The 27,070-nt window shown below is 34.8% G+C and overlaps 2 protein-coding genes and 1 long non-coding RNA gene across 14 annotated transcripts in view; all 3 read right to left on the bottom strand.

Moving 5' to 3' along the window:
- arhgef16 (Rho guanine nucleotide exchange factor (GEF) 16) overlaps nucleotides 1-12,687 on the bottom strand; it is a 44,927-nt gene extending 32,240 nt beyond the window's left edge. Inside the window, exons 1-5 of one of the 2 annotated variants that reach the window (XM_005167281.6) lie at nucleotides 12,516-12,687; nucleotides 10,309-10,889; nucleotides 7,765-7,816; nucleotides 6,475-6,635; nucleotides 5,381-5,437 (exon numbers count right to left, since the gene is read on the bottom strand). In XM_005167281.6, the coding sequence (XP_005167338.1) occupies nucleotides 5,381-5,437; nucleotides 6,475-6,635; nucleotides 7,765-7,816; nucleotides 10,309-10,800 (762 nt within the window). In that variant the 5' untranslated portion in view covers nucleotides 10,801-10,889; nucleotides 12,516-12,687. Of the gene's footprint in view, nucleotides 1-5,380; nucleotides 5,438-6,474; nucleotides 6,636-7,764; nucleotides 7,817-10,308; nucleotides 10,890-12,515 lie in introns of those variants that run through there. The other variant, NM_001123283.1, reaches the window with a different exon arrangement.
- LOC141375928 (uncharacterized) overlaps nucleotides 1-27,070 on the bottom strand; it is a 386,569-nt gene that overhangs the window by 97,332 nt on the left and 262,167 nt on the right. The window lies entirely within an intron of this gene.
- Nucleotides 22,861-27,070, bottom strand: part of espn (espin) — a 150,411-nt gene continuing 146,201 nt past the window's right edge. For 8 of the 11 annotated variants that reach the window (XM_073909711.1, XM_009304256.5, XM_009304258.5 and 5 more), the window contains one exon: nucleotides 22,861-23,517. Coding sequence is in view for 7 of the 11 variants with exons in the window: in XM_009304256.5 (XP_009302531.1) it covers nucleotides 23,370-23,517 (148 nt within the window). In the remaining 4 variants the exon portion in view is untranslated. Of the gene's footprint in view, nucleotides 23,518-23,636; nucleotides 23,978-27,070 lie in introns of all 11 variants that reach the window. The other 3 variants (XR_012383783.1, XM_073909710.1, NM_001123282.1) reach the window with 3 other exon arrangements.

Genomic DNA, 27,070 nt, shown 5'->3' with positions numbered 1-27,070 from the left:
TTACCCCAGACATGCTCAATAATGTTGATGTCTAGTGACTAGACTGGCCAATCCTGGAGCACCTTGATCTTCTTCGCTTTCAGGAACTTTGATTGGAGGCTGAAGTATGAGAAGGAGCGCTATCCTGCTGTAGAATTTGCCCTCTCCTGTGGTTTGTAATGTAATGGGCAGCACAAATGTCTTGATACCTCAGGCTGTTGATGTTGCCATCCCCTCTGCAGATCTCATGCACTCCCCCGTACTGAATGTAACCCCAAACCATGATCGTTTCAGGCTGTTTTCTGTGAGATTCTTGGCTCCATGTGGATTCCAATAGCTCTTATGCAGTGCATGTGATGATTGGGATGTAGTTGAACAGATGATTCATCTGAAACATCTACCTTCTGACACTTTTCCAAATGATCAACTAGAAGTCAAGTTATTATTTGTTCCTCTTACAACTGTGATCAATGACAAGACTTTTGTCGGGTAGTGTACTTGTTCCAAAGCTCTTTAAGTTTCTTTCTTCTTTTGAACACAAAATAAGATATATTGAAGAATGCTAGAAACCTGTAACCATTGATTTTCATAGTATTTGCGTATTGAAGTCAATGGTTACAGGCTTTCAGCATTCTTCAAACTATCTTCTCTTATGTTCAGCAAAAAAAAAAAAAATATATATACTCATAAAGGTTTGGAACGACTTAAGGGTGAGTAATTAGTTAGTAAAATTTCATTTTTGGGTGAACCAACCCTTTAAGACCAGCTTATCAGTACAGAAAAGCTATATACAGTTGAAGTCAGAATTATTAACGCCCCTGTTTATTTTTCTCCCCAATTTCTGCTTAACGGAGAGAAGATTTTTTTCAACACATTTCTGAACATAATAGTTTTAATAACGCATTTCTAATAACTGATTTATTTTATCTTTGTCATGATGACAGTAAATAATATTTTACTAGATCATTTTCTTTACAGATATAGATATCTAGATATCTTTCTATTCAGCTTAAAGCACCATTTAAAAGCTTAACTAGGTTAATTAGGTTAACTAGGCAGGTAAGGGTAATTGGGTAAGTTATTGTATAACGATGGTTTGTTCTGTAGACTATCAATAAACAAATAAAGCTCAAAGGGGGTAATAATTTTGTCCTTAAAATGGTGTTTAAAAAATTTAAAACTGCTTATATTCTAGCAAAAATAAAACAAATAAGACTTTCTCCAGAAGAAAAAATATTATCAGACATACTGTGAAAATTTCCTTTCTCAGTTAAACATCATTTGGGAAATATTTAATGAAGAAAAAAAAATAACTCAAAGGGGGTGAGGGCTAATAATTCTGACTTCAACTGTATATACATTTATAGTATTTTATAATAAATTAAGCTACTTGGAACTAATTAAATTACTTTACATTGACTTTTCACGTTATTTGACAAGCAAAGTATTCAAATAATTTAAAATATAGATGGTTTATCAATGTAACTGTAATTTTTTGTTGCATTATGTAATGTGGACACTCCCATAAAAGCACAGATAGGAGAGTATAGTTCTGCGAGTGTGCAAAAACAACAAGTGTCATGAAAACAAAAGTGAAACCGCTTTTTTTAGCACACACTGCTGTTCTTGAGATTAACTATTAATCTTAAAAATAAATCACTCATGGGGAAAAAAAAAATTTGTTTTGGTGAACTTTAATTAAAATCTGAAAATTAAGAGCCATTAAACGTCTGATCATTTCCGTTTGATTGCTAGATTGCTGTAAGTGAGAAAATAAATAAAACTGCCCTCCATTGGAAATACTTCCTAATACTGTAGTAAAATCACCAGGAACACACAGACTTCAAAGAACACAGACACAGCCAGCTCATTTCCATAATGACTGAAGAACACTACTCGCTAAGCAAATTACAAATAATGTAGTTTGCTGATCTAGATGTTCAAATAAATAAGGTTGAGTAGAGAAATTACAGCTAATTAACATTCATGGTAATGATTTTATGTTTTGGGGAATACTTGTAAGAACTTGTATGATCTCATTTGTATAATTAAAGACTGTTTTCAGAGATGACTAAGTCCGTAGGGCCATTTCTTTAGAATATTTCGTACAAGTGACATTTATATAAATCACCACAAGCCACTATTTTGCAAGAGCTTAAAATAGTTAGGATTTCCTGAGAGATTGGTTGTGAAATTCTTTGTTCTCTGTGGTAACTCCCCTATGGCAACTACTTCCCCCATGTCATAATGGGTTAAGACCAGGGTGCGAAGTGCAGGGGGTTTAGGATAAGGTTGTCAATAGTATCAACTTGAGTACTAATCAATCATAGATGTTTACATTACATGTCGCCTACGCTATTGTTGTCGATTGGAAGGAATGAGTCAATAGAACTGCCATTTTGGTGCAGGGTAGCACTCCTTTGAAATGAATGTGGAACCAAGTTGCAGTTGAGGACGGGCCATCCTGAGCCAGAGATATATACACATATATGCATACATCTACACTGTAAAACCCAACAGTCAACTTAATCAAATAATATGAGTGTAGTCAACTCGGAATGTACTAAAATTAATTCAACTCTGATTTTTACGGAACCCCAGAAGGGACGTAGTGGAGGAGAAAAAAATTGGCTGGGTGAAAAAAATAAAAGGGTGAAAGAAAAAAATGGGTGGGAGGAAAATAAATATTTCTATGTTTTTGCGTTCCCTCGCAAAGTTTTGCGTTATCTCACAAAGATGTTTTGCGTTCTCTCACAAACACTTCCTGTTCACTGCACTCACGTAAACCCTCCCGTTTTTGCCTAAATTCTCCCGTATTTTACCATTCTACCCCACTTTCTTTACATTACTGTGCGTCGATCGTCGACTTTCATATGCTACCTCTGAACCAGTGAATGCATGTATAAGCGCTGACTGACAGACGCGCTTCGTACAAAATAAACTGATCCCAGATCAGCGTCTGTACGCGCCATTTACAGAGGAGCGGGTGTATGTTTAAACAGACAAATACACTAATAATATGAAACATCTCTGTCCTGACTCCTGCATGTTTTATTTTAAACAGCTTATTTTCTCTTAAATGAGCACAAACAGTTTCTAAAGTAATGGACTGCTTTCATTATAGATCTGTGCATTCTTACAGAGACACCTCTGTTATCAAACTTAACAAAACATGAGATTCATTTGCTGCTCACTTGTTTGATAAAAGAAGTGTCCCTTTAAATGGCGCGTATACGCTGATCTGGGATCAGTTTATTGTACGAAGCGCGTCTGTCAGTAAGCGCTTATACATGCATTCATTGGTTCAGAGGTTGCAAAGTGAAACGATCAACGCACAGATTTAATGTAAAGAAAGTGGGGTAGAATGGTAAAATATGGTAGAATTTCGGCAAAAACGGGAGGGTTTACGTGAGTGCAGTGAACAGGAAGTGTTTGTGGAGAAACAGTTTTGCGAGAGAAGGCAAAACATCTTTGCGAGGGAACGCAAAACATCTTTGCGAGATAACGCAAAACATTGCGAGGGAACGCAAAACATCTTTGCGAGGGAACGCAAAACTTTGCGAGAGAAGGCAAAAACTTAGAAATATATATTTTCCTCCCACCCATTTTTTTCTTTCACCCATTTTTTTTTTTTTTTTCACCCAGCCAATTTTTTTCTCCTCCACTACGTCCCTTCCGGGGTTCCGTAGATTTTGAACTCTGTGTTGAAGGTAAAGACCTCGCTACTTGAACTTAAATGGAGTAAGTTCAAAGTACTCATATAGTTTTTAACTGAAGTGGTTTGTAGCAATAGGTTTCCTTAGACAGTTTGAGTGCCTTTACTTATTGGGTTTTACAGTACTCAGTTGGTTTGAGTTCTTTAATTGGCTTTAACTGTGCTCACATTTCTGTTTACTCAAATGGATTAAATTCACAGCACTTATTAAGATTAGTTTTTGAATTTAAATGGTTTGTTGCAATTTGTTTTCTCAAACGGTTTGAGTTACCTTAAGTTTTTGGGTTTTACAATGTAGGACCGTGAGTTTTCCTGGCGGTCTGGGCGCAAATATTTTTTTAAATTATGAAAATTATGATTTTACATTAGTTTTCTACATCGATGGATATGTGACCATATGGACATTTCTGATAAGGAGCGTGTGTTTGTGTGCATGGAGGTGTATTATGCACCCTCCCTGTTAAATTTGGTCTACTCCATGTCCTGAAACACACTCCTTCCTGTTCTCATTTCTAATTCTAACAGAGGGAGCGATCCGTTTGTGAATGAATCTCCGTTATAAACTATTCATGTGAACCATTTATATGCCTGCGTCTCATTGTGCACATCCACCTTTCTGATCTAAATGCTATATAACATTTGTAATATCTAACAATTTAGGGTGGACAGTATGCACATTGAGACGCAGGCACTGCTATGTTATCAGTCACCCTTATAAGTTACTTCAAAAACTAGCCGTTACTTCGCTTAGCCGACAATAATACAAGTTTCTAGCACCGCAGCGTCTTGTTGTCATATTTCAGTTAAATTGTTTGCTGATTTGATTTAACAAAACTAGCATAGGTCTAGTATTTAGTCCAAGTTGGTGCTACTTTGCCTTATGGTCAGTTCAGCAAGAGACAGTATTATCATCAATAAATTTACATGAGCACAAACGTTTGTAACATACCAAATCATAAAAAAACTAAATCTTACATATGAAATGTTATGACTTTGTGATTTGTTTTCTTTGTTTGCTCGTTACTACATCCGTACGTAGTGCAGAAGTGTAGCATTTTCAGATTAACTTTAGTCTTGACTAACTGTGGTTAAATTACTTTTGGTCTGGGAGCACTGTACAAATATGGCGGCGATATTGATGCATGTAAATGTCATGGGAATATCTAATAGCTCATAGTAACCTGTGTTGGCTACCTCTTCGCAAATATGTTTGAGCATTTATGCATGTTGTTTAATCCCAATCAGCTCTTTGGTTAAGCACTCAAGAGTAAACAGTCCTCAAGAGTGAACAAAGTTCACACCAAAAGAGTGCTTGTGCTGGTGCAGTTTTAGCAAACCTGGACCTGATTTTCTTTAAATATTTGTTTATATATATTTATAAATATTTGAATATTACAATTATTTCTGAATTATTTCTGAAGGATCAGGTTAAAGGTGCCATGAAGTGCTTTGAACTTTGCATTTTTATTCGATATTTGACGTTATCGCAACTGAAACAGTTAAAAGTGCAGTTGTAGACCCTGCTATTTTTTTAAAAACAGCCAATAGTGTTCTGCTTTTATCAAAAATACTTATGTAAATGCAGCTTTGGTGAGAACAAGAGACTTGTTTCAATAGCATAATAAAAAAAGAAATGAACAAAAAAAAAAAATCACCTCAGGAATAGTAGTATTTTAACAGACTCACTTCTTGTCTTTTGCGCTCTTCAGGTGTGATGAAATCCAAAATACCCAAATCCTTCACCTAAGCATGAAATAAAAAAGTGAAAGAACTTAAAAATTTGTAAAACCTACAAACAGAAATTTTACTTTGTTGCCTCATTACAAACATAAGCAGCAAAGTTCACAAAATACATATTAAACTACTAAAAGATACACATTAACAATCCATTAAAGGGCACCTATGATGAAATTTAACTTTTGTATACTGTTTGGACAGACCTGTGTGTGGGTATAGTGTGTCCACTGTCATGTTGGGGTATAAACACAATAAGTCTCTTTTTTAAATTTCCTGTCATAGGATCCAAATCCCAGTGATTTTGAGGCCCACAACAACGTGACGTAGAAGTGTGGTTTTCCCCGCCCACCAAATTGATTGACAGGTGCAGTGTTTTTATAATAACATGTAAACATATGTCTAAAGAACATTTTTATAGATTTAAAATGTATTTAAAACAGAGCATGTTAGTAATAAAGACGATAAAATCGCTGTAATTCTTAACTGCTATAATCCCCACGGCAGCATGCTGTCAGTAAATGCTATTCTGTGTGTGTGTGTGTAATGCAAACGGCATTTGTGTGTGACTCATCATTTTAGAAAGGCTTAAACTCCACCACAAACACATGGAATAAACTTACTTGGTATTATTGACTAATAGGCTGTATGTCAGCTGCATCTAAGTCTGTGTATATCACTGACTGCTGTTTATCTGATGTAATGCAGGAAAAGCAGACACGCACAAGGGAAAAGTGGGCGGGGAGAAGCAGCTCATTTACACTTAAAGCCACAGGCTACAAAAACAGCTACACTAAACTCAGACACCAAAATGGACATGTTCTGGAGCCTATAATAAATATTCTGAGGGGTATTTTGAGCTGAAACTTTACAGACACATTCTGGAGACACCAAAGGCTTATCTTACATCTTATAAAAGGGGTAAAATAGGTGCCCTTTAAAGCAGTCGCAAAGTTTATTATGTTATTAAGAGTATTTCAAATCTGATGTTTCTCCTTTGACAGAGTAATCAAACCACAACATGATCTAAAGAGCAGAAGCATCACCTGTGGTAGCTGACTCCATGTGATGTACGCTGCCCTGTAGTTCTTCACCACTATGCCCTGATCTTCCCCTGGTGGCCCCACCGGTGAAAGCTCCTCTTCCTCTGTGCTCAAGCTGCTGACGTTAAGGCCTCGTTCCTTGATTTCCTGATAAAACCGTGGCTCTGGAAGTAGATTATAGAAGTATGTATGGTATAAGTATATAGTATAAGTATAGTATAAGTATGTATAGGAAGTATGTATAACTTATAACTCAAGACTTTGCAAAAACACTTTATAAATGTAGTTTCATTAACATTCGCTGGCATTAGGGCTGCACAATTTTTTATTTTAGCATCTTGAAAGGGGCGGGGCATCTATGATACTAGAGAGCATTTGATTGGTCATGGTTTGATGAGAAACTGAAGTATGAAGTGACGCAGGCATGGTCCTATAGTGTCCTATGATTACTTAACATAAATATTTGCTAAACATGTTCACTAAAGCATTTTTATTTAGCTATTGGCGGTGCGGTGTTTTTCCAGCTGAGACACTTGATTTGGAATCCACAGCAGTAACGTGTTATGACTATCTCGTTGATTATCTCATCTATCTCTATCTACCGTTGATCCATTTAGTTGGAAGTGACAAACTACAAGCTTTAGCTGTTTATATCAGTTTTACATCTTCTAAACGTGAATCTTGTCACTGTTTTGGAGCATGCGTTTGCGTGGGTTTCCTCCGGGTGCTCCGGTTTCCCCCACAGTCCAAAGACATGCGGCACAGGAGAATTGGGTAGGCTAAATTGTCCGTAGTGTATGAGTGTGTGTGTGAATGAGTGAGTGTGGATGTTTCCCATAGATCAGTTGCGGTTGGAAGGGCATCCGCTGAGTAAAAACGTGCTGGATAAGTTGGTGGTTCATTCCACTGTGGCTACCCCAGACTAATAAAGGGACTAAGCTGAAAAGAAAATGAATAAATGAATGTTTTGGAGCACACTAGCTCATAGATATCCAAACAAACTAACAATACTGATACCAACATAAAAAAAACTAATTAATTTCATGGGACTTTAAAATAACGCAAGAAATGAAGGTTAAACTGTCTAGTTAATGTCAACAAGCAATAATAATAATAAAAATGCTCTTTGTGAATTCATGTTAGTTACCAAAAATTAGCTCATTAATTTAATGAAAGTAAAAATGTAATGTAGAGTTCACAACTGCACTGACAGTTCAACAAGATAGTTCAAGCCAAGGAAAACCTGGAATGTTGCTTTGACAACTTTATTTTGGTTGACCAGTAAATTTTTACCATCTTTAAAAGAGCCGGCATGCTTTCTGTTCCTGATCCTTCCTAATGTTCTCTGAAAAGAAAGAGAGAACAAAAAAATTTAGCAACATGAAAGTTGACACAGTTCATATGTGAGCACTTAATTTTTTACATACTCCAGCATAGGCGATTAGATCAGAACTCAATATTATACTGGAATTTACAATGAATATAAAGCTTCTCAGATTATTAGAAATTTATATAAATAAATGCTTTAAAAGAAATATTAAAAATTATTATAATGCTGTTTAACGGTATTTATTGGAAAACAGTGTATTGAGTTTTGCGTAGAAAGTGTTTTCAATGCTTGCAAAATGATCCCCATTCACACGGATATACGAAAAAACAACTATAAACCATGCATCATGCATGCCAGACCAGTAGATGGCGATGTCACATGATCATGAGCAGAGCTGTCCTGTCGTGTGCCACTGTTTTTCTGGCTTGTGTTTCACAAACAATGGCGTAACTCACTGCTAAACTACCATTCGTTATAATATACTGTTGAAAAGCTATTTAGCCGTGAAACTATTTCAGTTCTTTGCTAATTTGCTATCTTACATAACTTACATAACTTCCACTATACATTACTTTCAACTTTCCCACAAGCATACCCACTTTTCAAAAACAGTGTTTTAATTCACTGTTATAATTCACTTTAATAGTGCCAGCAGTGTTTCTCTCAACCACGTTCCTGGAGGACCACAAGCACTGCATGTTTTGGATGTCTCCTTCATCTTGTCACACCCATTACAGGTCTTTCAGTCTCTGCTAATGAGCTGATGGTCTGAATTAGGAGTGTTTAGTTAAGGAGACAAGGAAAGTGTGCAGAGCTGGTGGTCCTCCAGAAACATGGTTGAGAAACACTGGCTTAGTCTATGTTTGGAAGCAAATACGTTAATTTTACAGTATGCTAGCTAGCTTATTTTGTTCATGAACATCACTCAAGTCCAAATTAATCACAAGTTTTCCCTTCCCTAAAAACCTTCATAATACTCCTGTTGATATTATGTTGGTTAAATTCAGTGGTGGAAAGAGTACTGCAAAATCATATTTAAGTAAAAGTACCATTACTTACCTAAAAATGTAGTGTAAGTAGAGTAAAAGTTGTGTGTTTTAAATATTACTCAAACTATGAGTAAAAAGACCTTTCAAAAGTACTTCAAAGTACTTTAAGAGTATTACGCTGTGAAAAGCTGATGTATTTACATGTAATTTGTGGATGTGTGTAAACGTAATATTCTGTAGTGCATTTAGTTATTGCCCAGCAGGCACACAACGTCATAAAGGCTGATTTATACTTCTGCGTCAAGCGCACGTGTATGCTATGGTGCGGCCTACACGTGGACGCATAGCCCTCTTAAAAATGTAACTACATGTCACGTGTAGTAGTGCAAGCTTTGTGATTGGTCGGCTTGGTAGCGCTGATGAATGTGGGCGGGACCGAGAGGAGGGCGAGCCCGATGGAGGGATTGTTTACAAGTGTGGAGGCCCTTAAAGGAGCTCCGGATGGAAAGTTTTGTTTTGTGTTTACCTCATGGATAAGTTGTTGCACGTCCGCTGATTCCTGCCTCAAAATGAGCCAGTTTGAACAACTTGTACATTAAGAAAGCGTTCAGAAAAAACAAAACACTAGCGAAGAAACTCGACATAGAGGAACATAAACACCTTACTGCCAACTAGCGTTTCAGAAGCGTTACTGCAGAGCAACAGAACCAGCGTGCAGAAGTATGAATACACAGCTACGCGCATTGCATGCGCCGTGGGTCACGCCGATCACTTGACGCAGAAGTATAACCAGGCTTAAGACTTTAATATTAGATTAGATTTAGGTCGTGATGTCAGGTGACCGAAATTCAATGTCTAGCCAGTGTCTAAGGACAACGTTATTTTGATGTCCAATATGACGTCAAATGACGTTGATATTTGGTTGATTTTAGGTTGATTTTAGGTTGTGTTAGAAAGTGACCAAAATCCAACGTCGAGCCAACATCTTAAACCAACATCATATTGACATTTATTCGTCAGATATGGCAACCATAATCCAACGCTTGATCCCCAGAATGGGGAAGTCCCAGAGTAAAATGAGAAAATATGATACACCGGTGTTTTGGAACATGGAAACAGTTTCTTTACGCTGTTTTCATCTGTTTTTATATTATTATTATTATTTTTTATCTGTTTTTGCTATTATTTTCTGTAAAGATGCTTCTGACCATGACATGTCCACACTAAATGGTTATAAGAGAAGTGTTTAGGCGATTATATGCAACACTCTTCATTTGTTCTCTTATTCAGGGAGAGATCTCCACCTAAGTATCATACTTTGAGGGTGAATGTGCTTAATGCATTATAGAGCTTGAAGCATCAGAATCAGTACTCTATATCGGCTGTAAAAATCCTGATTGGAGCAACCCTAAATGGTATTATAGCACTTAAAGTGATTTTTAGGCCCACTAATTAAATAAAGCAGAGTTTGCCTTCTATCAAAATTGTAAATTTGTCAAAAACTATAAATTCACTTGCCTTGCGTCCCGATTTGTTCGCTTGCTTTGGGCTGACCACTTTCTCATCACTAACCGGCGAAAGACTTTCTGGTTGAAGTTCACCGTCGAGATGCAGACTAGTGATCGCAGCGCGATATGATTTATTCCTGCGATTTCTCCTGAGTGAAACGCCATCACCTGCATCACTGTCATAGTCCTCCCAGCCGATTTCCGAGGCCTGTAGGGGCACGGGTAGGGTCACTACAGTGGTGTGGTGGCGGTTTTTTGGGCGGCTGGTCACTGCCAGGCTTTTTGGAATGAGCTGCTGAGTGCCCCGCTTTCGGGCTGCTTCGCTCTGCGTGCTGAGCACTACCGTCCTGCGCTCATCCTCAGGAGAATCCAATCTGGACAGGTTGATGCTGGATGCTGACTTTCCAGACGACTGGTCCAGCTGAAGGACTGTGTTGAAGCGGCTCTCCGGAATAAGAAGAGACTGGTCATATGTGGAGCCATCAGACTTTCTGTGAGACATGGCAGTTTTATTGGTTTTCTGATTGGCTGGTGAGTGTGCGTCACTTGTTGAACATCTGATTAGGGTCACCAGCAGACCACCGCCTTTACCTGTAGAGATGTTAGGGTAGATGGTTGTAAAAAGGGGTGCACAATATATCATAAAATAATAATAGTATATGCAATATACAGTTGAAGTCAGAATTATTAGTCCCCTTGTTTATTTTTTTCTTAATTTCTGTTTAACGTAAAGATTTTAACACAGTTCTAAACATAATAGTTTTAATAACTCATCTCTAATAACTGATTTATTTTATCTTTGTCATGATGACAGTAAATAATAATTGACTACATATTTTTTTTAGACACCTTTATACAGCTTAAAGTGACATTTAAAGGCTTAATTAGGGTAACTAGGCATGTTAGGGTAATTAGGCAAGTGTCATTGTATAATGATGATGGTTTGTTCTGTAGACAATTGAAAACAAATTTAGCTTAAGGGAGCTAATAGTATTAACCTTAAAAAGGTTTCTAAAAAATGTTTAACTGCTTTAATTCTAGCTGAAATAAAACAAATAAGACTTTCTCCAGAAGAAAAAAATTATCAGACATACTGTGAAAAATTGCTGAATCTGTTAAACATCATTTAGGAAATATACAAAAAGAAAAACAACAGAGAAAAATAAAATCACAAGAGGGCTAATAATATGACTTCAACTGTATGCATTACAGACATGTGTGATAAACTACATTTATTTTTTGCATTGGTTGTTTATCTAAAGACCTATCAGATGGGTTCTTACTATCTTTATCCCTGCCTCCCCAGTAGTTTCTGTTCTGATTTTGGCTACAGCGGCCCAAAGGTAAACCCAGAGATGAAAATAAATACTTTGTCGGGAGTTCAGAGGAAAGAGGTAAATGACAACATCCAATCAGAGTCAGAATGTAATTTGTAATTTTCACTCATGCTAAAGACTTAATGTTTGCAATGACACAATTTTTTTTATTTATGAGAAATTAATACAAATATTCATTTTCAAAATACTTACATGCCAAGCACTGTATAATATTAATCTGCACTTCTCATTTCACATTACATGTGTAATTACAGGTAATAAAGGTAAATCTAATCTTATTATTTACATAACTAATTACATTACTTAATGAATTATAAATTATGTCATTAATAAAGTTAACAAATAAACGTGTCTATTTCTATGTTAAGTATTTTAGGTTCCCATTATGCATATTTCAGCATTTAGCTAATAACAGCTTTTTCCAGAAGCTAATAACAGAAATTTTCCAGAAGCACAGCGGATTGACCCTTGATCATAGAAACAGGTGCAATCATTCACAAATCACGGGAAACATGAGTAAACTTTTATTAACAGTCATACAATTCATCGAAGTTTCCAAAAAGGATTTTCACTGAAGAATCATTATGGGTTCCCCAAAGTATAATTTCAGCTTATTAACCACAGACCATTTAATAATAGAAATACATAAATTTTTCAGTTCAAAGTCCTATTTGTGTAAAGCTACTTTCGTTTTTCCTGACGCACAACTGTTGTACATCCCCTACACACTGTGAGAACATAATCACATACTAACAATAATTCCAGTCAGGTAGAATAAACAATTTACAGTAACAGCATTTCACGCCCAGACTGACTAGCGATCAAAACAACAGCATTTTCTAGTCTGTTCAAAGGTTAAACAAACGCTGGGTCGACTTACCCGGCTAGTTTCACGTGCACCGTGATTCTGAAAGTGTGGAGACCTCAGATATCCCAGCACGGAGGCTAAACATATTAGAAAAATACAGTTTTAAGCAAAACTTCAAAACATTCCTGCACCTTCGCCGCTTCTGTACCTCGGCGTCACACGTCACTCACTCCAGGTGAGCAGAGCCACACCCACCGGTGATTACGCTTTTACTACTTCCTCAAACTATGACGCGTTCTTGTAAACATTTCAGTGTTCTGTCATGCAAATGTAAGGCTATTAATTTGCGCAGTGGTGATCAAACGAGAGGATATAGCCGTATTTTATAATAATGTTCACTGTCGTCAAGTAATGACGTTGTGAAATGTGTGCAGTTTGCGACATCTGCTGGTGAGTTTTGATACTTGTACAGTTACTGATTGTAAAATCTTGAACCCATTTACTCCCAAATTTCATTATAATTTTCCTAGAAATGCATTGTGACTTCTATTCTATGTATTGTAACTAACATGTATACATAAGTTCTCTATTTTTTGTCACCAATATGTTTTCTCACTATATGACCACAATGATTAAATGATTTTTAATTTATATTAAAACCACACATCCTAAATATAATATTTACCAGTCAAATCTTTATTTTAATTTTTTTAATTTATACCTTGACCTTCCATGCTTTCAGGAACTTTGATGTGGAGGCTGCAGTATGAGAAGGAGCGCTATCCTGCTGTAGAATTTGCCCTCTCCTGTGGTTTGTAATGTAATGGGCACACCTGCCTGAATGTAACCTTAAACCATGATTTTTCATTCTTCGTGTTTGACTGGGTTCTGTGAGAATCTTGGGTCTATGTGTGTTCCAACAGGTCTTCTGCAGTATTTGTGATGATTGGGATGCAGCTCAACAGATGATTCATCTGAAAAATTTACCTTCTGCCACTTTTCCAAATATTCAACTAGAAGTCAAATTATTATTTGTTGCTCCTTCAACTGTGATCGACGAGAATACTTTTGTAGTTTTGTAAAAAAAAAAAAAAAAAAAAAAAAAATATACATATATATATATATATATATATATATATATATATATGTATATATATATATATATATATATATATATATATATATATATATATATATATATATATATATATATATATATATATATATATATATATATATATATATATATATACTGTGCATATTTAAATATAGGTGGTTCATTCTGCTGTGGTGGTCAGGGACTAAGCCGAAGGAAAATAATAAATGAACAAAATATACACACACATCTATCAATTTGAGAAAATGTTTGTTTCTATTAATAAATTAAAGATCTAAATATATATATATAAATCTAAATATTTTTGTATTTTATATATGTTTTGTTTATATATACACACACTTAATCTTTATTTTAATCGTATCTTTATGGTAATATACTTTACCAACCTTTTGTTTTGATGAAGCCACCGTCAATTAGAAAAGAAACGGCTTTGGTCATGTGACGCTACACTTCTTTAGCCCTAATCGAGACGACATTTTTTCCTCTTCTCGTCTGAATCATTTGAGTGGTTAAAGGTTTCTCTTAAGTTGTCCTCCCAATTTTTTACAATTGATATTTTCTTTGGTTTATTAGGGAAAGATGTTAAAATTCAATTTGTCTTAAACAATATTCTAATTTTGGAGAAACATTATATTTATAAATGCAAGTGCCTTAAAACAAAACCACTGTTTTTAGTTTTCCAAAAGGATTTATTTTTATACTGTAAATCTTAAAGTTGCTAAAATCAAAATGTGTTTAGTTAAATGTAAACTGTTTATTTTATTGAAATAATTTTAATTAATAGAAGACATGGGGGTAAATGTTTTTTTCTCTCTCTCTTTCTGTTTTTTTAGTTGTGTTTGTATGTCTCTTCCAGGGGTCACCAACCTTTTTGAAACTGAGAGCTACGTCTTGGGTACCAATTATTGTGAAGGGCTACCAGTTTGATACACACTTCCTAAATAAATTTTTTTTTCTCAATTTACTTTTAATCATATGTTGTTATTATTAATGATTAATGATATTCATCTATGTAAAGACACTGATCATGTTAATGATTTCTCACAATAGTTTCAACAATGATTTAACAAGGTAAGAAACAGAAATATCAATATGCAACACTTTATTTGTCTGAAATAGTTTTAGTTTTTTATATATATATATATATATATATATATATATATATATATATATATATATATATATATATATATATATATATATATATATATATATATATATATATATATATATATACCTTAATGTCAATAACAAATTTTACACCAATGCAGGTGTGATTTTAAAAGAATAGCTTAAAAAAATTACTAGATTCAGCTTACTGGTATGTGGTGCAATGGTGAACTATTTTTAGAACAGGCCTGTGGGCAACTCATGTAATCCTCATGGGCTACCTGGCTACCATGTTGGTGACCCCTGGTCTATTCTATAGTTTAAGTTTATTTATTTGTATTTTTATTTTATTTATTTGATTATTATTTGTGCTCCGTTCTATACATGTAAATGACAGTTCTACGCAAAAATATATATTTTTCTTAATATTTGGAGGAATTGCACTAGAAAACTAACATTTTATTTATTGAGCCAACTTCACTTCATTCTGCACTGCAAAATTGGTGGCTAAATTGATTTTAGTTATAGTCATTTCAAATTACATCACTGAAACCGACTTTTTGTCATAGCATTTTTACAGTCTGATGAAATAAAAGTCTTAATATCGAAACTAACTTTTAATTAATTTCAATTGCCTTGCAGTTCCTCTGTCAAATATGACAGCATAAGAATATTTTTATGATATCATCAATTACATTAGCGATGTCAAATAATTTGATTATCACATTCACATATACTGTATGTGATCGATTATCACATTCAAACAGTACCTGACAAAAGTCTTGACGCCTATCCAAGTTTTAGGAACAACAAATAATAACTTGACTTTTACATGATCATTCGGTATCAGAAGTGGCTTATATAAAAGGCGAAGGCCTCAAGATTTAGCTTATTTTACCAAAACAAAATATGATCATGCCTTGATTTCTAATTATTTAATTAAGACAGTAAGGTCTGCCTTTGCTTAGACAAAAGTCTTATCACTTAACAGAAATAATGTAGAGTATAGAATATAAAGTCATGCTGCAGTGGACAAAGAATTAATATGACTCCCATAAGCTTGGAGGACTGCATCCATACAACTCTGCAATGACTCAAATCACTTATTAATAAAGTCATCTGAAACTGCAAAGAAAGTGTTCTTGCAGGACTCCCATAGTTCATCAAGATTCTTTGGATTCATCTTCAATGCCTCCTCCTCCATCTTACCCAAGACATGCTCAATAATGTTCATATCTTGTGATTGGGCTGGCCAATCCTGAAGCACCTTGACCTTCCATGCTTTCAGGAACTTTGATGTGGAGGCTGCAGTATGAGAAGGAGCGCTATCCTGCTGTAGAATTTGCCCTCTCCTGTGGTTTGTAATGTAATGGGCACACCTGCCTGAATGTAACCTCAAACCATGATTTTTCATTCTTCGTGTTTGACTGGGTTCTGTGAGAATCTTGGGTCTATGTGTGTTCCAACAGGTCTTCTGCAGTATTTGTGATGATTGGGATGCAGCTCAACAGATGATTCATCTAAAAAATTTACCTTCTGCCACTTTTCCAAATATTCAACTAGAAGTCAAATTATTATTTGTTGCTCCTTCAACTGTGATCGACGACAATACTTTTGTAGTTTTGTTAAAAAAAAAAAAAAAAAAAAAAAAAAAAAAAAAAATATATATATATATATATATATATATACATATATATATATATATATATATATATACATATATATATATATATATATATATACATATATATATATATATATATATATACTGTGCATATTTAAATATAGGTGGTTCATTCTGCTGTGGTGGTCAGGGACTAAGCCGAAGGAAAATAATAAATGAACAAAATATACACACACATCTATCAATTTGAGAAAATGTTTGTTTCTATTAATAAATTAAAGATCTAAATATATATATATATATCTAAATATTTTTGTATTTTATATATGTTTTGTTTATATATACACACAAATATTGTTTACACAGTGAGTACACAAACATAAAGAAAATACAATCTTTTGGATGCGATTAATCGTGATTCATCGCTTAACAGAACAATTTAAATATTTTTAAAAGATTAATGCGTCCTATAAATTATTTCTTCCAGATATATGTAGCCTATTAAAGTATTTTCCTGCAGATATATACAATAAAATAAAGATTATAAATCCTTGAACATTTTCTAAGAATAAATCACATTACATTACAAAAATAAATATCACACACCAAAAAAACATGTCTGCTTATGATAAATAAATGGTAGTTAATTTCTTGCTGATATGTGTATAGGCTAATATTCAGGGCTTCAAAAATATAAATAATCTTTTATCAAGAGCATTTTGTAAAAGAATAAATTAAAGTAAAATACAAAAATACTGGGTTGCGGCTGGAAGGGCATCCGCTGTGTAAAACATAAGCTGGAATAGTTGGCGGTTCATCCTGCTGTGGCGACCTCTATAACATTTACATTTACATTTAGTCATTTAGCAGACGCTTTTATCCAAAGCGACTTACAAATGAGGACAAGGAAGCAATTTACACAACTAAGAGCAACATTGAATAAGTACTAAAGGCAAGTTTCAGGTCTGTAAAGTCTAAGAAGGGAAGTGTTAGTAGGTTTTTTTTTTTTTTTTTTTTTTTGTACAGTTAGTGTGATATTCAAAGAGGCAATTGCAGATTAGGAAGTGAAGTGGAGACTAAATAGTTGAGTTTTTAGTCGTTTCTTGAAAATAGCGAGTGACTCTGCTGTTCTGATGCAGTTAGGGAGTTCATTCCACCAACTGGGCAGATTGAGCGTGAGCGTTCGCGAAAGTGATTTTTTCCCTCTTTGGGATGGAACCACGAGGCGACGTTCATTCACAGAGCGCAAGTTTCTGGAGGGCACATAGATCTGCAGAAGTGAGTGCAGATAAGAAGGTGCTAGGCCAGAAGTCACTTTGTAGGCAAACATCAGAGTTTTGAATTTGATGCGAGCAGCAACTGGCAGCCAGTGCAAACGGATTAGCAGCGGAGTGACATGTGCTCGTTTAGGTTCATTGAAGACCACTCGTGCTGCTGCATTCTGGAGCAGTTGAAGAGGCTTGATAGAGCTAGCTGGAAGCCCAGCTAGTAGAGAGTTGCAGTAATCCAGTTTGGAAAGGACATTTCTATAATAGAAAATGTCGAAGGAAAATGAATGAATGAAAACTGAAAATATAAAAACAGATTATAATTTAAAACCTCACTTAATGAATGAAGTATATGTAATGCGTGATAAGTATTTCAAACACCACAATTTATCATTTCAGTTTTATTACATTATTTCTTTGACATTGGGAAAATTAAAAGTGTACAATAGTCCATCTACGAAAGCCCGGCTGAAAACAACAAGAAGAAAACAACATGTAGTGACTTTGATATTTAAAGGAAAGAAGGAGAATTTATAAGGATCTCTACAAGAAGTAATTATAGAAAATCTTCTAATGGCAATGACGTTCATCTCTGTTTTCAGCATCATTATGGCATCTGATAAACAAAAAGCAGAATGTTCCCAAACTCAAGCAGGACAACGCTTATCACTTGTACTCCAACTTTTGCAGAAAAAAAAAACAATAAATAAAAAATAAAACACTCAAAATACATTAACTCTACCCATTGCACAGTGTATGACACAGGATAGACAAATGACATTTATATGCGTGTGTAAATAATACGCACACACATAATCTTCCCCACGCATGCAAACACACGCATACAGATTCACATCCGGCACTTTTCTGATGTACTGATTCTAAACACAATAACAATAGAGAAAGAGAGAGAGAGAGAAAAAAAAATGTAAGTTGCCTTATAGAGGAAGAAAAAAGTTACATTTGTTTTTGGAGGGCCGCAGCATGGCTGAATACACGGTCATGATTCCATGACATATAAAGCTACCAAAAAGATTCAGGCAATGTGATTGTGTAAATCTCAGATCAGATGGTGACAGTGGGGGTTATCAAGACTTTTAAATGCAATATAGAGTGTTTAAGACGTTAGTATATCTCTGTTATTATGGGTTTCATTTAAAAAGGTTTACTCTGACGCCACCTTCTGGTGAAACATTACTTTTGCATTATATTTGTTCAGTCAAGTAAATTTTGCATTTGTCTAAATTATATAGTAGTGCTGTCAAAACATTTATAACAAGGTTAATAGCTTCCAAAATAAAAGCTTGCATTTACATAAAAATTGCAGGACTCCACACAATTCCTTCAAGTTGTCCCAACACAAATGGATTAGGTTTAATTGTTTTAGAAATTTAATTGGACTGAACATAAACGATTAAGTTGTCCCAAAAATATAATTTATAAATATTTTTTTATAAATATTTTTTTTTATAAATGTATAAATATTTTAAATTAGTAGTTTCATATATATATATATATATATATATATATATATATATGAAACTACTAATTTAAAATGAGCGGAATCAACACAATGAAACATATGATGAGAAGCATCCTTTATCATAAACCTTCCAAATGTTACCATCAGGTTGTCAATATTGAGTTCCTTATTGAATATTGATGTGTAAGAAATAGGACAAAATTATCATTTATACCTCAAGCAATTAAGTTTTTAAATTCTTCCTCTCTCAGTAGTAGTTGAAGGCCAGTAGACTGCATGTTTATTTAGAGTAGGGTACCATGTTTTTATATGATTTTCTTATATAAATGCTAAATGTAAAATGTCTCGGTGAGTGTGTGCTACAGAGACAGAGACACATAAAGTTAACTAACTTATATATATATATATATATATATATATATATATATATATATATATATATATATATATATATATATATATATATATATACACACACATACATTCATTTTCTTTTTTGCTTAGTCCCTTTATTAATCAGGGATCGCCACAGCGAAATGAACCGCTAACTTCTCCAGCATATGTTTTACACAGCCGATGCCCTTCCAGCTGCAACCCATCATTGGGAAAGACCCATATACACTCATTCACACACATAGACTATGGACAATTTAGTTTACCCAATCCACCCATTGCACATGTCCTTGGACTGAGGGTGAACCTATAGGACCTGGTGGAAACCTATGTGAACACGAAGAGAACTCCACATAGAAATGCCAAATGACCCAGCCGAGGCTCGAACCAGCGACCTTCTTGCTGTGAGGCGATCTTGCTAACCACTGCACAACTAATATTTAAAAATATCTAAAAATTTATATCTAAAAATTCTGGGTTCCACACAGTTCCTTCATGTTGTCCCAACACAAATACACTGAAAAAAAAGATGTCTGCAAAATTGTTGCAAACAATTTAAATGGGTTGAATTTGTTCAAATAAAATTTCAACAAATTCAGCCCAAATAAACTGTTTACAACCACAACTTTTACCATTTGGGAAATATTTAACAAAGAATAAAAAAATTAAAAGGGGCCTAATAATTCTGACTTCAACTATATATATATATATATATATATATATATATATATATATATATATATATATATATATATATATATATATATATATATATATATAACCTCGCCGGTCCTACACCACCCAACCCGCTCTGAGCTGGTGTCAAACTGGCAACCTTCCACATGGAAGTCGGTTACTCTACCAAGGAGGCTAAAGACCATATATATATATATATATATATATATATATATATATATATATATATATATATATATATATATATATATATATATATATAAATACAAACTTTGACTTTGGATGTGATTAATCATGATTAATCATTTGACAGCACTATATGGGTCAAAGACGAAAAGGGGTTTTAAGCAACAAAACAAGGAAGTGCAATTTTCCCCATATATTTGAATGTGTCCTGTTTAAAAAGAAATACCATAATTTACAGAAGATGCCCTCTTAAATTCAGTAGAACAATAGTTTATATAACAAAAATAAATCTTGTAAGGCATATTTAGAACAATAATCCTTTGAGAATATTTCAGAAGGATCACAGCGCAGCCTCAAAATACAAAATAATTACATTTTTAAACCTTTACAAATACAAAAAAATCTGCAGTTTTCATCATATTCAAATTTACTGCAATCAAGAGTTGTTTTACACATTTTATAACTGTAGATTAAAATAAGTATGTTGCTTTATATGTATATATTGTTATTTTTATATATTGTTATTTATTGTTAACATAAGTGCAACCTTATTTCACCTATACTCTGACATTATTTTGATAAAAGTTATCTGACACATAAACAAGTTCAATTAACTTGCATTTAATATGTTTACTAAGTATACACAATCACTTTCGCCATTTTAATTTGACACCAAATCGTCTTTGACCCACATATAATCTGAAATTACTACATGTAGAAACATATTTGCATCATAAAGGTGTAAGAATACATATAACGCCTGTTCAGGACTATCATACTTCAGATTATGACCACATGAAGCAAATTAAAAAGCATTCAAGTCGAGTATATGATTTCCTTGACATATATAATCTATCTATACAACAAAATATTACTAGAGATTTGAAACAAGAAATGTGAAGCTAAAGGACCATGTCGGGAGAGCTTAAAATGTGTCCGGAGGTTCCTGCAAAATAATTTACTGATGTTTTTTTCCATCCTAAAGACTGTAAATTAACCAGAGGCATAAGAGCTGACATGCATTTGCAAATGCATCCTCCAAGCTGGCATTTAGCATTTGGGATAGCATATAGGATATACTGAGACTATATGATGAGGCGGTGGAACAAGAGCACGCTGTCTTGAAACCCATCCGTGGTTTGTGTCTGGCAGATTCTGAACCATGTCCTACATTTATAGAGTTATGCGAAAGTTTGGGAAATCTGTGAAAATGTGAATCATTTTGACAAAATATGTGGGATCATACAAAATGGATGGTTTTATTTATTTAGTACAGTCCAAAGTTTACATGTTAAAATAAGGTGAACTAAACAAAAAATAAGGAGCATCCAGGATCTGTTTCTTTACCCTTATTTATTGTTTTTTGTAATGTATTATTGAAGTATCGGATCAGGTTTCAGTATTGGTATACTCAAAATCAAATGACTCGGATTCGAGGGCACAAAAAAAAAAAAAAAAAAAAAAACTGATGTGTAGTTCCCAGCATGCTAGCATGCTTTACTTGGGATTGAATTAAGAAGAGAATATTTAAAAATAAAAGCAATCTTATAGTTATGGAATGTATATATATATATATATATATATATATATATATATATATATATATATATATGTGTGTGTGTGTGTGTGTGTGTGTGTGTGCGTGTGTGTGTGTGTGTGTGTGTCTGGTAAATCAAATATAATTGTTTGAAAACACTGAGAAAGTCACACATGTGGCAATTTCACATCTGTCACATCCATAACGGAGAGATGTCACATCCATAACAACCCTTTTTCCTCATAAATGCTAAAAAAATTACATGAAATAAAATCATTAATTTTTGTTTTATAGAGAGTCAAGTCTTATCATTTTGATTATCATTACTTATTTTGGTTATTTTGGATACTGTAAACTTGCAGACTTTTTTGGTCACATCCATAACGCATGTTTATTTTCCGCATTTAAAGTACAAAACATGTTTACAGAACAATATTTTTCTGCTCCCTAACTTTGTGGTCAGTTGTTCTGGAAAATATAAACAGAAGTTGCAATATAATGTTAACAAATACTTTCTATTTGATTTTATTTTTTGAGTTTTTACTGCAAAACGTCACATCCATAATGCTGAAATTGCTCATATATATATATATATATATATATATATATATATATATATACATATATATATATATATATGCATACAAATTTGACAATTTTTATCCTGGTCAAAAGTTTTCACCCGCTGGCCCTTAAAGGGACAGTTCATTCAAAATGAAAATGTACTCACTTTACTCTCCCTTAACTGATTATAAACCCTTACGAGTGCTTTTTTTTTTCTTCTTTTGAACATAAAAGTAGGTATTTAGAAGAAAGCTGAAAACCTGTAACCATTCACTTCCATAGTAAAAAAAAAACAAATCCTTAAAAAGTCAGTGGTTACAGATTTCAATCTTTCTTCAAAATTTCTTCTCATCAGAAGAAAGAAATTCAAACAGGTTTGAAGCAAGAGGAGGATGAGTAAATGATTACAGAATTTTAGATTTCTGGGTGAACTAAGCCTTTAAACATTTTAAAAATAGCTGTGCTTGAGTTCTTCAGTTGTCCTCAGTGTGAAAATATGGATCTTAAAAATCAAAAAATTACTTCGGGAAAGGATTAAAATATGCAAAATGCGGCGGAAAAGTTGAAGAATCTACAGGATAAGTTCAGAACAACAGTATTAAGATCCAAGGCTTCACAAACTGGTGGTTCATTCCGCTGTGGCGACCCCAGATTAATATAGAGACTAAGCCGAAAAGAAACTGAATGAAAAAGGCTTCACAGCTTTTTTTGCTTTTGAGTTATTTAAAAAAATTTTGTCTGTCAAGTAGATAGATGTAAACATCTTTTATGTAAAATTTTCTTACCCAGCACAGTACTAAATGAAAAAATATTATCCAATTTGTACAATCTCTCTTATTTATTCAAATTTCTTCCCATTTTCACAGACTCCGCAAAGGCTTTTCGCAAAACACTGTATGTCAGCGAAAAAGTTGTGCAAGAGGGGCTTCGATGACTGTGAGTTTACTACTGTTTCGCTATGTCTCCTTTCTTTAAAATGATCTGCTTTTGCCACGGCGCCAGCTTGGTTTCATCATAGCCTAGCGTTCGTAGTCGCTCCAGTTCTGACTTCTCCTCACTCTCCTTCTCCATCCGCCGTTGTTCTTCATCTTTTCTGCAGGGGTGAGAATAGAAAGCGAGATGTGTTCGATTTATAATGCTCACCATCAGAAAGTTATAAATAAACACTACTGCAACTATGATTAGTACCGCTATCACTACTGAAAGTCTTACCTTTTCTGTTCCCTGTCCACCCAGGCATGAATGAAAGAAATTAGAGGATTACATGTATTTATATGTATATGCATAAACATATGTACATTTGCCTAAAACAGGGGTGAACAAACTCGGTCCTGGAGGCCCGGTGTCCTGCATTGTTTAACTTCCTTCAACACACCTGTCTGGATGTTTTTGTATACCTAGAAAGACCTTGATCAGCTGGTTCCGGTGTGTTTAATTGGGGTTGGAATTAAAATATGCAGGACACTGCATAAGTTTGGGCACCCCTGGCCTAAAAGCACTACAACAAACACTACAATATGAAAATACTTCACAGTTTTACTTACATCTTACCACTTTGGTATTATAGTCCGTCAAAGATATTGAGAGTAAAAGACAGAAAATTGACAGATTTGATAGAAGAAACTTCATGCAGAACTTTTAAGGTAGTAATTAAATCATTCGATTCATTGTAATTCATTAAAACAATGTGTCCTAACAACACACAACATGACGAGATACCAGCGACAAGTCATTTGGCTGTCTGCAGCAAACTCAATGCGACATGACAGAAACTTTTAAATACCCGCCATTGCACTCCCAACGAAATGGTAAAGGCTTTCAATCTAATTAATCCATATTAAACCTCTTAACAATGTCAATAGGCTACTGATGTTGGTTTGCACTGAATCATATTTCTGACTTTCAATTTCAAACCATCTGCAAGTTATTTTACACTTCCTGACAAAAGTCTAGCATCGATCACAGTTGTAAGAGCAACAAATAACAACTTGACTTCTTGTTGATCATTTGGAAAAGTGGCAGAAGGTCAATTTTTCTAATGGATCATCTGTTGAGCTGCATCCCAATCATCACAAGTACTGCAGAAGACCTGTTGGAACCCACATGGAGCCAAGATTCTCACAGAAATCAGTCAAGTTTGGTAAAGGAAAAATCATGGAGTGGATGAAAACATCAACAGCCTGAGGCATCAAGCCATTTGTGCTGCCCAATACATTACAAACCATAGGAGAGGGCAAATTCGACAGCAGGACAGCGCTCCTTCTCATACTTCAGCCTCCACATCAAAGCTCCTAAAAGCAAAGGTCAAGGTGCTCCAGGATTGGCCAGCCCAGTCACCAGAAATTAACATTATTGAGCATGTTTGGGAGTAAGATGAAGGAGGAGGCGTTGAAGATGAATCCAAAGAATCTTGATGAACTCTGGGAGTCCTGCAAAAACACTCTTTGCCATTCCAGATGACGTTATTAATACGTGATTTGAGTCATTGCAGAGATGTATGGATCCAAGCTCATGGGAGTCATATACAATATTAATTCTTTTTCCACTGCACCATGACTTTATACTTTATACAGTACATTATTTCTGTTAAGTGACAAGACTTTTGTCTAAGCAAATTCAGAACTTACTGTCCTAATTAAATAACTAAAAATCAAGGCATTATCATATTTTATTTTGGTGAAATAAGCATAATCTAGAGGCTGTTGACTTTCATATAAGCCACTTCTGATACCAAATGATCATGGAGAAGTCAAGTTATTATTTGTTGTTCCAAAAACTTGGATTGGTGACAAGACTTTTGTCATGTAGTGTACTTTCAAGATCTGAGGTAAACTATCTACAGGTAAGTGGTAATGGTATTCAAACCCATATTGTTGAAATTTAACACTAATTAAAGCACATAATTGGTACCTGAGGGGTGATCATTATCTCAGTAATACATGCTGTTGTGCTGCCATGATATTGCGGAAATAGAAGCGGTTTCTAAAACAGAAAATTTGTGTCGCCGTCGCACATGGTTAGGACACAAACTTCTTTTTTTTTACACTAATAGGATAATAGAGAGTACTGACAGGAAAGCGTGGGGAGCAGAGAGTGGGAAAGGACCTTAAAGCGGGAACTGAACTCTGGTCACCGTGAGCACCACAGTGCATTTGTTGACGCACTAATTGGCACATCTTTTAACATGGAAAAGATCACGGGACTGCGTCGCGTGTAGTTAGGACACATTTTCAAATCATAACTTTTTGAAATATTAGTATTTGGAAAAAATCAACTTGATCTTTAGGTTGTGTTCACAACATGCATGTTTTGGTTTAGTTAAAATAAACTCTGGTGCGATTTTTTTTTTGTGAACACTATCACCTGAAAGCCTGATGCACCCAAGAACCAGACTGAGAATTCTGAGAAGGGCTGGATGCACCATAAAAAGAACATAATGCTCACATAATGCATAAAGTTAAAGCCTGTGCACTCCGAGACCATTTTCAATCGTGCTTATCGACAATGTTTAATGCCTCGGGGATAAACAAAGGCCATAAATGTTAGGTTGCACACCAACTCGTAAAATACCCAGGTCTAAAAGTGTCATTTTTCATTCATTTTCTTGTCGGCTTAGTCCCTTTTTTAATCCGGGGTCGCCACAGCCGAATGAACCGCCAACTTATCCAGCAGGTTTTTACGCAGCGGATCCCCTTCCAGCCGCAACCCATCTCTGGCAAACATCCACACACACACACCCTCATACACTATGCACAATTTAGCCTACCCAATTCACCCGTATAGCATGTCTTTGGACTGTGGGGGAAACCGGAGCAGAACATGCAAACTCCACACAGAAACGCCATCTGAGCCGAGGTTCGAACCAGCGACGCAGTGACCTTCTTGCTGTGCGGCGACAGCACTACCTACTGCGCCACTATGTCGCCAGTGTCATTTTTGTCTCAGGCAAATTTTTTGGCTTGACACACCACGTTAAAAACGGGTCAACCAATGTGATTGACAATTCTGTTCACACTTCTTGAGCTGCTGAAGTTACAGTAAAACACACTTTGAAGGCACTTAAGCACACAATTGGCTAGCCAAAAATACAGGAACTGCAGATCACATAGGATTTGATTGTAAGTTTCATTTCACTCAACTTTTTTCAAGGCTTGAAAATTTTTCCTGCAATCTTTTGGAAGTTAAACAGAATGGGATAAAACAGGAAAAAGCATGAAGGCGTAACAAGCGAGTGTAATGTTGCACGCAGCGCAATCTCACGACAATTCGTAACTTTTTGATTTAGTGGCTAATTCGAATGAATTCGTACGATCTAATTCGTACAATTTAGTTTGATTTGCTCATTACCCAATGACGGTTGGGGTTAGAGGTGGGCTTGGGTGCTACGCCTTCTTTTTTAAATCGTACATTTTCGTACGACTGAACTCCACTAAACTGACAAAACGTAAAATACTAACGCTTCCTCGTGGGATCAGGCTGTTGCACACTGCCACGTTGTCTACCGTTGTATTTCTGTTTATGTGAAAATTACTTGGGTATGAATCCTGAAAAAATGTTTTAATAAATGCTGATGATCCTGGCGTGTATGTTTTTTCCTCGTCATAGACACGTGGCTTTATTTTAACGATCTAAGCATGTCCGAATGA

The sequence above is a fragment of the Danio rerio genome, chromosome 8, assembly GCF_049306965.1.
Source record: "Danio rerio strain Tuebingen ecotype United States chromosome 8, GRCz12tu, whole genome shotgun sequence".
NCBI classification, from domain to species: Eukaryota; Metazoa; Chordata; class Actinopteri; order Cypriniformes; family Danionidae; genus Danio; species Danio rerio.
Note: the sequence above shows the minus strand (reverse complement) of the source record. Positions and strands in the feature narration are given on the sequence as shown.